Source organism: Corvus brachyrhynchos, unplaced genomic scaffold (assembly GCF_000691975.1).
Source record: "Corvus brachyrhynchos isolate BGI_N302 unplaced genomic scaffold, ASM69197v1 scaffold4, whole genome shotgun sequence".
In the NCBI taxonomy this organism is placed as follows: domain Eukaryota; kingdom Metazoa; phylum Chordata; class Aves; order Passeriformes; family Corvidae; genus Corvus; species Corvus brachyrhynchos.
In genome coordinates this window covers 4923634-4936467 of record NW_008237878.1, presented here as the reverse complement: position 1 = coordinate 4936467, position 12834 = coordinate 4923634, and the positions used below count along the sequence as shown (strand labels likewise).

Sequence of the window (12834 nt, the reverse complement as noted above, 5' to 3'; positions counted from 1 at the left end):
CTGTTATCTTTTTGCAAAACATCATGAGATCTCAGATGGAGTCTTCTCCTTTCCACCATCTTTTTAGTTTTCTCTTCCTAATTTTGTGTGAATACATTATGAAAGGAATGATATGCTCAAAATTGCACAACCATAATGTGCATACTTAATTAATTGCAATGTGTACTCATCTGTACATGGATGTTCTTCCTGGGCCAGTTTGTAAGCCTACTGTAATTGCAAAACACATTATTTTCTGCAAAGCCTTTAAAAATCAGGAATAACTGCACTTAAAAAAAAAAAGGCAAGCATTAGGAATAAGTTCTTCACCAAAAGCGTTGTCAAACACTGGAACAGGCTGCTCATGGCAGTAGTGGAATCACCATCCCTGGAAGGATTTAAAAGCTGTGTAGAGGTGGCACTGAGGGACAAGGATTAGTGGTGGCTTGGTAGTGCTGGCGCAACAGTTGGACTTGATGATCTTAAAGGTCTTTTCCAACCTAAAAGATTCATTGATTCTAAGATTTACCTCTTGAAACCCTTACTTTAGTCTGAATCAGACATTTTTACCATGCAGTTTTTTAATAATATAGAATATTAAGATCTGATCTCAGCTCTTACTGAAGTAGAAACATTTCTAAAGAGCAGTGAAGTGTAATTAAATTAACAACTATTCATATTATGTAAAATTGTATCTCAATTACTGATTTTTATTTTTTTTAATATAGGGCTAATAATGAAATAGAACATCAAGAATTTTTGTTCTTACTAACTGGAGGTGTGGGTCTCAAGAACATTCACAAGAATCCAGATCCATCTTGGCTATCAGATAAGAGCTGGGATGAATTATGTCGTGCAAGTGAATTCCCAGCTATGGAAAGACTGAGGTATAGTAAAATACTGATGTGAATTAGCCTGAATTGGTTTTGACCAATACATATGTAACGTGCTGAAAGAAATGTTTGCTATATGTTTTCCAAATCAATGCCAGAATGCCAGTGGGATAAAACCAGCCCCCTTTTTTCATTATCATGTTCGCTTCACTTACTCCAATCAGTCAGATCACTAATGATAATATTATTTAATAAAACTATTTTTTCTAAATTACTGAGGCATTGCCTAACGAAACTTTTCCTTTGAAATGTCTTCTTGATAGGGGAACAGTGTTTTAGGGGTTCAGTGAAAGCCAGAGGTGGTACATGTAGCAGAATTCCACTGCAGTTCTGGGGAAGGAGTTTTTCTAGTAAACTCTGTTCTCCTGAACTCAGTACAATTTCACCCTGGGTTTAAATAGGATTTAACCCTAAATGCTGGAGCCAGCATGGCTGTAAAAGACTTCTATAAAACAGCTAACTGAGTGCAAGTATTTGGAGCATTTGGATCTGAGTGCAGTAACACTGCTCTGTTAGAAGTTCTTTGAGGTTTTGTGCTTTGCCCCCTTTGGAGTTTTAGTAGCAATGTGGATGATGATCCAGCCTTAAAATAGCCTGAGGGTTTTCCCATTGCAGAGGACGTATTCTGCATGTTGCATGAAGGAAAAGAATTTTTTTGCCTAGTTGAATTTCCTGGTAATTTTCTTCAGTTAAAGTGTGGTGTTTTCCTGAAAAAGTGGAGGCATAAAATTCACCCAGACCTATGAAGGTCCAAGCAGTCCTGACTGGAGGAACAGACAGAACTTATTGTCAGCTTGGAGCCTTTCAGGTGGAGTCTCTCCTCAGCAGCATGGTGGAAAGAGATTTTTCACCGTTCAGTATGGAGAAGCTCAACTGTGGGATTATTTTCTGATACAGATATGAGGTGGCTTAAATGACAATACAGTGTAGTTTGCCTTTGATAAATGTAAAAGAAAAGACTCCAGGTATTTATAGTACTTGTGGTTTTTTTCTCTAGGAGTCATGTCTCTGAAAATATAGGTGAATGGCAAAAAATGTATGATAGCAAAGAGCCTCACAACTTTCCACTACCAGCAGAGTTGAATGATACATTAACTGAATTACAGAAGATTATAGTTCTTCGGTGCTTAAGACCAGACAAGGTAAAATGATCCATTATGGAGTGTTTGTAGACTGTGCCATGCCTTGTAGCATAGTTTGCACTGCCTGTTCCAGTAACTCATCTGCTCTTCATCATATTTATTAAGAAAGTAAATGCTGTTCTTATTTTTCAAGTAACCAATACAAACACAAGCATCAGCTGAAATATTTTTTTCTGATGTAATTTAATGAACCTTTTGGAGGATTCTAATTTTTATAGTTTTCTTGAAGTATTTGTTTGTGGCCAGGCTGTTCCCTGGTGCACCCAATATGCTTGAGAACAGGACATACTAGTCTGAAAAAAATACATAGGGTACCTACTACCATGTGCTTTCATACAAAGGATTTTTAAGGCAAAAAGAGATAAAGTGTGTTGATTCCAACAACCAAGATGAACTTTTAACAAATTCTGTCTTTGGTGCACTTAACAAATTGTATTGCGTTTTCTTTATGAACTATCAGTGTTAGAATTTTAGGCATGTTGCAATTGATCTCTAGAATTAATTAAAAATAATTACATTAATATTTTCTAAGGGAGAATATGCTTGTCCTCCACATCAGGAAAAGCCTGAATCAAAGTCTTAATGTTATTTGAAGTACATTATTCTTTTTTTTCTAAAAACATTATTATTCCTATTGTAAGGAAAAATTAAGGGGGGAGGTGTCAACAAGAGGTGAAACCTTTGCTTCTGGATCATTCTGCAAGACTCAAATCTCTGGATATCAGAGAAGTGTCTGTAGCTTTAGGAATTTGGCATAAAAGATGGTGTCAGATTTGCAGTTATGTCTATGTTAACGGTTTGTATTTGCCTTTTTTCTACCAGATTGGTCCAGCTATAACAACATTTGTTACTGAGAAACTGGGAAAGAAATTTGTAGAGCCACCGCCTTTTGATCTAGCAAAAAGTTACTTAGATTCAACTGCTACAGTCCCTTTAATATTTGTGCTGTCTCCAGGAGCAGATCCCATGTCTAGTAAGTATACATAGAAAGAGAGAACAGAAATGTAGCACAGCTTTTCAATTTATAGGCCTGAAATTCCCCTTCAATGCACAATGAGGATTATTTTGCACTTCTGCAAGTAGATTTGAGTGCATTATGTCAGAGTGGTAGAATTCTGTGCCCCTTAAAAATGGGAATTTGTATGTGCGTGTAAACAAAATAGTAATAGAAGCTTTTCAATATTTTTTTTTCTGACATAACTTCTTTTTAATGAAGAATCTTGTGCTTTCTGTTCAAGGCCTCCTGAAATTGGCAAATGACAGAGAGATGGTAGGAGATAAGTTTCAGTCCATCTCATTAGGACAAGGACAAGGACCAATAGCTACAAAAATGATTCAAACAGGAATGGAAGAAGGAACCTGGGTTTGTTTACAAAATTGTCATTTAGCTGTCTCCTGGATGCCAATGCTGGAGAAAATATGTGAGGAGCTTAACAGTGAAAAATGTCACCCAGAATTCAGACTTTGGCTTACAAGTTACCCTTCACCAAAGGTATATGTATTGCCCAATAATCTCTGTTTAGGGAAAGTTGATGGCATTTTTAGGGAATTTTTATATACCTGAATGAGCTGATAATACAAAACTTCTCTGAAATGTAATGAGGCTTTGAAGAGATAATTTAACCAAAAAAGGAAATTTAAAAAATAATTACAAACATGATAATATCAAGCTTCCTTTGTAATATTTTGATACTGTGATGTGCAATGTTTTGTGTACTACTCAGTGGAGCTGCAATCTGTCAGCATATATGATTAAGAAGGTTTTTTTGCTCTCACACAAATTCAAAAATTTAATCTTGCGTTTCATTTGTGAAGTGTTGAACACCAATAAAACATTCTAAAATACAGGTTTGTTATTTACAGCAGAGTCTTAGTTTCTTGATGCCTTGGAGAATTTTTTATAAGCTGTTGATCTTTAAAATGTAATTTTTTGCAGATAATTGTTTATGTAAAACAGAACAGTAATATCTTTTTAATATAGAATCTGTTCCATGCTTTCTGAATGCAGTTTTGCTATTTTTTATTTGTAGTTTCCAGTAACCATTCTGCAGAACGGGGTGAAGATGACAAATGAACCTCCTACTGGTCTCCGGTTAAACCTGCTGCAGTCATTTCTTTCTGATCCTATTTCTGATCCTGAATTCTTTGCTGGATGCCCTGGAAAGGAGCTGGTAATGTGCTTATCTCTTGAGAAGTTTTTGGGGTTTGCGGTTTTTTTATCCACATATATATTGATTTCTGTCCAGTGAATAATTGCAAACTAAAATTTTTACTATGGTTTTGGAAATTAGGTTTTGCAGTGATAAAGTTAGTTAGTTAAGAGTTACCTCTGCCAGGTAATTTAATGTAGCAGTATTTAAAATGGTTTCTTAGGCTTTATTAAATCACTTACATGTTACACACACATAGTACACAATGTACATGGACTCTGAACATTGATGACAAGGGCATGTCTGTCATTATTGAGGTGATAAGCACTGAGGAGACCTTTTCTTGCTACCAGGGACCAAGTACTGCAGTGCCCATACATCTTATTGATCCCTGGTGAACCACTTAGCTAATCATTACCTGTGAAGGAAGTGAAAAACGGTGGGATCAGAGATATGAGTTATCAATATACATAGGTGTGACTGCACCTAAGGACTTGCATCAAAAATACATTTGTACTGTGTGTTTGTCTAATGAACCTTAAAAATAAATACCTGGTGCTATTGGAATTCTTATGAAGTCAGTTGTCCTATACAGGAAAGAACATCATGGTACTTGAGGAACTGGTTAAATGTACTTGCATATGTGGCACTGTGTGTGCACTTGTTCCCAAGGCAAAAGCCACAAGGTACTTAGTGGTGGCCTGGATTTATACCTGGATGGAGCGTGGTAATCCAAAGGTGCTCTCTGCACAGCTTACACACTACCATGAGCTTATAGACTAGTTAATAATGATTTTCTCTTTTGCTTTTCTCAAAGATATGGGAGAAACTGCTCTTCGGAGTTTGTTTCTTCCATGCTCTTGTTCAGGAGAGAAGGAAGTTTGGGCCCCTTGGTTGGAATATACCCTATGGATTTAATGAGTCTGACTTGCGAATCAGTATCAGACAGCTGCAGGTAAAATCATTGATTACCTCCTAAACTCTGATCTTGCCAAGCACAGCTGGGAGTCACAAGGAGCAATACTGTGAAGTGTTCATAGATATTCAAGACTTCAGCTGTAAAGGCAAGGAATGTCAATCATATTATAAATATTTTCAAAATTACAAATGACACAAAAAATTCAGATTTCTACAGACATATGGAATATAATGAATGTATGTGAGTATTATAAAAGTTAACTTAGTTGTGTACAAGAGCTCACTGTTGCTCTACTCACTAAGTAGCACCATGTTAATGGCAGTCACCTATTAGGGTGGTTAGTAGGATGAAATATTTTTTACATGTGTACTGGTAGTTAACAGAACCTCAGACTATTCTCCTTCCCTGAGGTGAAATGCTGAACACTACTTGACCCTGAACCTATTCTAGACACTGTGTAGAAAAGTCAGGAGAGTTAAAACTGAATGACAGAAGTTGAGGCTGAAGATTGGAAAGTTACCAAGAAGTTAATGAAAGAAATTGGAGGGTACTGAAGATTAAAAGATAAATTAAGTGAAATGCATGTTTATTTCTGGTGCAGAAAAGTGTCCATCTACAAAGCTTAAACTGGATAAACTATCCACTTGTAAATAAATCAAGAATGACTTGGATGACTGAGTAATTTTGATATTCATAAGAGGCTTTTAGTATTAACTCCTCTTGATTTTAAACAATAATTTAACCTGAAAATAAGATTTCAGAATTTGAATTTCCAACAGCTAGGGAGAAAACTCCATAAACTGCAGCTTACACACTCTATAGCTTCCAGCATTTCAGTCTGTTAGGTCACACTGTTGTTCTGCAGATGTTGCAAGTCTCTAGAATTGCTCATATTTCTGTTTCAGTTATTCATCAATGAGTATAGCCACGTTCCTTTTGAAGCTGTCTCTTATCTAACTGGGGAGTGTAACTATGGAGGTCGAGTGACAGATGACTGGGACAGACGTTTGCTGCTGACAATGCTGGATGACTTTTATAACCCAGATATAATTGAAAATCCTCGTTACACTTTTTCTCCCAGTGGCAACTACTATGCTCCACCCAAAGGCACATATGAGGAGTACATTGAGTTTATTAAGGTAAAAAGTAGCAACGAGATTTTGCGCTGTTTCGATGATGTGCTAAGAAAGCAATCCTTAAAGGCTTCTCTGCCTTAAAAAGGCAGTTTTGCAGCACATTAAATTGTGTGCTCAGGTTCCTGCCTGACATCTTTGTGTGATCCTTGCTATGATCTAGAATGTTTCTGAGAGGGGATTAATAAATAGATTGGAGGACATGTAGCATAGACAATTGAGAATTCCTTGGAAATGGCTTTCTGTATGAGAGGTGGTGGCTCAATCAGCAGTAATTCTGGCTGCAGATACCTGCCACTAAGGTCCTCACTCACCTGCAGTTGAAGTCAGTGGTAGTTTTTCACTCGACTTCTTAAAGAAACCGTGGATCATATCCCTGCTGCTTACTGACACACAGACTTCTTTTTTATTTTGTCCTAGAATCTTCCCTTTACTCAGCACCCAGAGGTATTTGGCTTGCATGAAAATGTGGATATTGCAAAAGATCTTCAGCAAACTAAGACCCTCTTCGAATCTCTGCTTTTAACACAAGGAGGAGGCACTCAGGGAACTTCTGGGGGTGGTGACAGCACTCTTTATGCAATTGCAGATGATATTCTCAGCAAGGTATTGTATTATACAAATGACTTCAATTTCTCTTTTTACAAAGTAGAAATTCCTTAACTTGAATCTTGTAAATTCCTTAACTTGAGTCAGTGTAAAGTAGATTTCATGTTGAAAGAAAAGCATTCTGGAAGGAATTTAGTGCAATGTGAAAGTAAGAACTGGTGTGACTGTAACAGACCACAGCTATATTTCAGTTGAAAGAAGTTTTATTAAATAGGCAGAAGACAGGAGAAGAAGAGAAAACAGAGCAAAAAGAACTTGAAAGAACAGTTCATTTGTTCACATGAACAAATTTAAAATTAATAAATTGAAACATATTTATAACTTTTCATGATATTAAAAATTCTAGGTTTTTTCTAAAAGATGAACATTAAAACCCCCATAACTTTTATTTAGATTGAACTACTGAACACTGTATTGATAAGATACTAATCAGAAAGTTTAGTGGTATCTATTGCTCTAAAAATCTTTACATTTGCATACCTTTAATGTAAAATCATAATGACCTGTGGAATGATTTCTGAATGTGTTGTCATTTCTGAATGTGTTGTCAATTCCAGCTTCCAAAGGATTTTGACATTGAAAGTTGCCTAATTAAATATCCTGTGAGATATGAAGAAAGTATGAACACTGTGCTGGTGCAAGAAATGGAAAGATTTAACAAGTAAGAATGTTCTATTTTATTAAATGTACCAGAAATCATTCCATTTATAAAGAAAAATTTCCTACAAATCATATTCTCTAAGCCCTGTTATGTGAAATATTTTTTTTCTTCCCTTCTAATTGCCTGCAGTGATATCTGCAGTCCAAGCACCATTGCTCCTTGTAGACAGTCAGAGTGTAGGATAGATGTCTGGGAAAATGAAGTGGCAAAATTAACTGGAAGATAAAAGAAGGGAGTATGAGGAAGTACTGGGAAAAGAGAATGCAAACAATATTTTATATGCTTTTTCTTTTAACTTCATTTTCCCTTTCACAATCTTTATCTTCAATTTTATTTTATTTTATTTGTATTTCTGGTCTATAGAGTAATAGGGTTAGAAACTGTGATACATGCACAGTTATACTTTATGAAAGCTTTTCCATGATAGACATATTTCTGTGTATTTCTTTATTGTCTCATATGTGCTCTGTTTGACGTTTTTACTTTTTTCCCCCTTTTTCTTATGCCTTTTTTCCTTATGCCTGATTTTCACAATTATTCTCCTAAGACTACAAACCTAGAATTGCATTTATTTTTCTCCTTGGGTCCTCAGTCTCTTTTTTGACTTGTTTTCTAATTTTCTTTCTTATCTTCGCCTGCCTCTCCATTCCTTTTTCTGGTTTTTCTGTGTCCTCCTTCTTTTCCATTTGTCTCTTCACATCTGCTACTTAATTTTCTCCCAAATGCTCTCTGGCCATAAGTCTCCAAGTTATCCTTATTGCAGATCCTACCCACCTCTTCTTTTGCAATCTAAACCTTTTTCCTTCATCTAGTATATGGTGGATACATTTGGAGTTCCAAATTTATCCTCTTGCCAAACAATTTAGAGGATATCAGAGATAACAAAAGAATTTATTACTGTTCCTAGTCTTAAATAAATCTGCACAAATGCACAAATCCATGACTTTACAGACATGGCTTATTGTGCATATATCTATAGAGGTATATAGACATAAAAGCTGTAAAAGTACTGTAGATGCCTCCATAATCCACTTCTTTTATTTCTTTCCAGTGACACTGTAATGTTTAACAAATGGGGCAAAATGTGTGAAAATTGTTTTGTTTTTTAATTCTAGTTTAATCCGAACTATTCGCATTACTCTCATTAACCTGAAGAAAGCCATTAAAGGACTGGTTGTTATGGATGCTGACCTGGAGGCTCTGTCTGGAAGTCTCGTTGTTGGAAAAGTTCCTGAGAAGTGGGCACAGCATTCATACCCAAGTCTAAAACCTTTAGGGAGCTATGTTGTAGATTTGCTAGCAAGGCTGAAGTTTTTACAGGTAATGTACTAATGGCAGGGCTGCCAATTATTTAATCTACTTTTCCATATAATTTTTCTTTATTGGGAAAGGAGTGATAGGCTTTGTTTAGATTTTCTGAGTACAATTATGTAGAAAATAGTCAAAGAGTATGGGATTCCTGTCTTTCTGATTATTCAATGTTTTGCTTTCCTCTCTCTAGGATTGGTATGAATTAGGGAAGCCTGCAGTTTTTTGGCTGTCGGGATTCTATTTTACTCAAGCTTTCCTAACTGGAGCCATGCAAAACTATGCTAGGAAGCACAGGATCCCTATTGACCTTCTAGGATATGAATTTGAGGTATGGACAAGTTATAAATTAATATTTTATTAATATGACTCCTGATGTGGTGAGATGTAGTAAGTAAATCCTAACTGAAAAGTTCATTTTGCAACTGACTGCAGTCTGCAGACATGCAATTAATTATTTGGTAAGGCTGGCAGGACTAAAAAAAACATCTGTAGAAGAGGTATTCTTGACGTGATTAATTCTATCACTGGACACAGAGCTCCGCTCAAGAAAACAGCCTATCCAGTGTATATTTTCCTGTGTGATTAAAGCCTCTTTTTATAACCTACAAGAAAGGTGATTAACAAACCCAGAGAAGTCTGCTGTCTCTACAGATATGTTTAAAAGTAGCACTGAAAGGAAGGGTTACTGTATTATTCTCAGTTTGGATTGATCTGAAAATTGGCATAATAGTTCAAAAAGCAAAAGAGCTGTGAAAGTTTAATGATGTGGAACACTTATTTCTTGCAGGTTATTCCTCAGGATACTGCTGATCCTGCACCAGAAGATGGTGTTTACATCCACGGATTATTTTTAGACGGAGCTCGCTGGGACAGGGCCAAGTCAGTAGCCAAGTGTTTTATTGTGGTTCTGGAAAGTTTTTTTCAGTGCTCAAACAAGACTGGTTTAAATATTTTAACTGATACTTTTCATATTACTGGAATAACACACCAAATTAAGTCCTCTTTCATGCATGGAAAATGGGCAAGAAAAACCAAATGAGCAAGCAAGTAGCAACCAAAAAACACCCACCAAACCCCTCAAGCCACAAACAATTGCTTTGTTGCTTTCTCTCTCCAGGGGAATGTTAACTGAGCAGTATCCCAAAGTGCTCTTTGATGCCATGCCTATCATTTGGATAAAGCCAAGTGAGTATGATTTCTCTGATGCCTGAGCTATTCAACAAGAAAGTGCAACAGTGGTTTCCTTTTCTTACTGAAGATCCCTGAGGAGTACTTTTGACTGACTTACAGAGACTGAGTGTTTTACCTCGTGTGATGTAGCAGGGTTTGCTCAGGTTATTTGTAAGTCTGTCTTTCCTACTAGGAAAATAATTTTCACAACTCCTGTTTTCTTTGATTGCGAGGACTAAATCCCTGTTTTTATTTATGCACAAAATCGGGACTTACTACTGCAACTGTTGCAACTTAGGTGTTAGCAAATAGGCAGTATTAAACTTTGCTACTTTTTCTGCTTGAGCCTTCTCTTGAGGTTGGATGAATTTGTTCAGACCTGCATGATTTTAGGCTTTTGTACAAGTTCCATGTAAGCAGTCTGGGCATACAAAGAGTTCCTGCAGAGTTCTGTCCTTGGATATCACATGACTTGAATTGCAGTGAGGTTCTCTGGCAACTGGACCAGAATTGTTGTAGAGCTATGAAAAACTCATGCATAAGCCATGTATTAACTAGGTAACTATTCAGATTTTACTGTGTGTTGGAGTATTGCAAAGCTGGTAGAATCACAGGAAGGCATTGAGTCCTGAACACAAATTGTAGCTAAATTAGTTGGGTTTAAGAACCAAACAAACCACACAAGAAGAAAACCAGGTAATTTTGTTCTATTGCTTGCAAAACCATTTTGCATTTTTATTTACCTGTAAAGGTGTTACTGTAAATACTTAACGTTTGCATGTAGATTATGTTTCTGCCAAATCGATCTGCTGAATGTAATGCATTATTTTGGGTTTTTTTGAAGCTGTAAAATCGGACATAAAGGAGTCTAATGCCTATGTTTGCCCACTCTACAAGACAAGTGAGCGCAAAGGGGTCTTATCCACTACTGGGCATTCCACCAACTTCGTCATTGCTTTGAAGCTCAACACGGACCAGCCAGTCCAGCACTGGATCAAGAGAGGCGTAGCCTTGCTGTGCCAGCTGGATGACTGACTGTGGACAGTTCACATACAGACTTCACACCATCTTGTTCTCTTTGTTGGCTTAGAGAGGAAGTGGAACTTAGTGTGTAAAAGAAACATCTGGACGTTTTTGTATTGTAAGAGGGCATACAAATACTTTCTGACCCTCAAGCTTTTGACTTGAGTATGTATTATTATTATGACCATCTTTACAATCTGTAAGCAATACAGCTGGGATTTTAGCCCTTGGGAATATTATTAAAGTGTGAACATCCATTTTGTGCATTAGTTGAATATCACAAAACATATTTTCATGGAAAATGAAAGTAGCCTGTGCTGAGAGAAACATTACAGGTAATAAACTTGATTCTGCACTTTTGTTTTCTTTAAAAATAGTTTTTAAAAATTACTGGAGCATTCTTTCCTGATCTCCTCTAGCAAAGAACTGTTTCCACCTTGCATTCAGATACAGCCATCATTAATTCTGTGTATGGATCCCTCCATAAAATACGGTAGGAATAAGTGAAGCACATAAAGGTCCCACTCCATCCTACCATCACTATTACAACTGGGCATCTGTGTCCCCCATTTCCCTGCTTTTTGGGTGTTAGACCAGTGTAAGTCTGGCTTTCTGAAACTGCTTTTCCCTTTAAAAACTTTATGTTTATTTTTCACTTGCTTTTTTATTTATATTAATGCAAATTGTGATTAAGGAATCAGAAACCTGTAATAATTTTAATAGAGTTTTTGTTTGATTTTTATTTGCTTGTTTATGTTTACTTTTATTGTTTTAGTTTTTCTGCTGTCTCACTCTTAAGCAAGCTCTTAACACCACCTTCAGTTTGCTCTCCTAGGACAGCACTAAAGAATTTTCTTTTCACAGTGTAGTACTTACTGCTATAGTTCTGAAATTCTTATTTCAAAAATCAAAAGCATTGTTGCAAGAAAACTGGCCTTTAAATTCCTTCTTTTGCTGGCACCACCTGTTAGGTCAGATTATTAAACATAACTGACGTGTGTGAAAGAAACGTGGAGAAAGTCCCAGAGTATCTTATGATCAGGTATTTATAGTGAGCTATTAATGGACATGGGCTCTGCAGAGGTTGTTTGCAATCCTGAAAATGTCACTTTCAACTTAATAATCGCTTCCTCAAAGGCTGAGGTCTTCCCTCTTTCAGGTGAGGAAACCCAGTGTATTTTCTCAGTTCATAGGAAAATTGGTAGTATCTTTAGGAAAAAAAAGTCATCTAGATTTAAGATGTTTATGTACTCACTGAGCCATAGTATAATCAATTACTAACAGTTTCTTGCTGTATATGTTGCTAATATATTTCTCTTTTTTGCTACATGTGCAATTACAGAGCAAGGCCTTGTAATCACATTAGGTGGATCAGGTAACAAATTAAATGACGCAGGTTTGCTGTGAATTACTGCTGCCCAACTTTAAGATGTTTCTAGAATTATTCCAAGCTTTGTAGTTGGCATGTTGACAACTTCCTTAAATTTCCTGTGCTCATTCGTTTTGCCACGGTATTTATTTGCTTCCAGTTTTACTTTTTTTTTTTTTTTTTTACTTTGCCCTGTAGTTTTGTTTTGTTTTGTTTTTTCAGGCCAACTCTTTTGAAAGACAGAAGTGGAAGCTTTGATGAGGTAAAACAGATGAGAGGTTTGAGCCTAACAGAACATCTGAGATTGTGAGTATGCCAAGAACAGCATGACTGCTTAAGCATATAATAACATAGTCATTTATTTAACTGCTTTTCATTTCTCTTTACACTGACACAGTGATTGCTATTTCTATTACTCCAGATCTAACCTGAAGATTTAACATCTGCTTCTAATTAAAAAGCAGTGTTTCCCTAC

At 36.3% G+C, this 12834-nt stretch overlaps 1 protein-coding gene across 7 annotated transcripts in view; it reads left to right on the top strand.

Annotated features, from left to right (window-relative positions):
* DNAH12 (dynein axonemal heavy chain 12) overlaps positions 1 to 12834 on the top strand; it is a 61183-nt gene extending 48349 nt beyond the window's left edge. For 5 of the 7 annotated variants that reach the window (XM_008632332.2, XM_017732468.1, XM_017732469.1 and 2 more), the window contains 14 exons: positions 708 to 866; positions 1870 to 2014; positions 2837 to 2987; positions 3253 to 3506; positions 4045 to 4185; positions 4982 to 5119; positions 5989 to 6222; positions 6637 to 6822; positions 7383 to 7486; positions 8602 to 8806; positions 8988 to 9125; positions 9585 to 9676; positions 9915 to 9982; positions 10812 to 11345. In XM_008632332.2, coding sequence (XP_008630554.1) covers positions 708 to 866; positions 1870 to 2014; positions 2837 to 2987; positions 3253 to 3506; positions 4045 to 4185; positions 4982 to 5119; positions 5989 to 6222; positions 6637 to 6822; positions 7383 to 7486; positions 8602 to 8806; positions 8988 to 9125; positions 9585 to 9676; positions 9915 to 9982; positions 10812 to 11002 — 2206 coding nt within the window. In that variant the 3' untranslated portion in view covers positions 11003 to 11345. Of the gene's footprint in view, positions 1 to 707; positions 867 to 1869; positions 2015 to 2836; positions 2988 to 3252; positions 3507 to 4044; positions 4186 to 4981; positions 5120 to 5988; positions 6223 to 6636; positions 6823 to 7382; positions 7487 to 8601; positions 8807 to 8987; positions 9126 to 9584; positions 9677 to 9914; positions 9983 to 10811; positions 11346 to 12581; positions 12666 to 12780 lie in introns of those variants that run through there. The other 2 variants (XR_001861415.1, XM_017732470.1) reach the window with 2 other exon arrangements.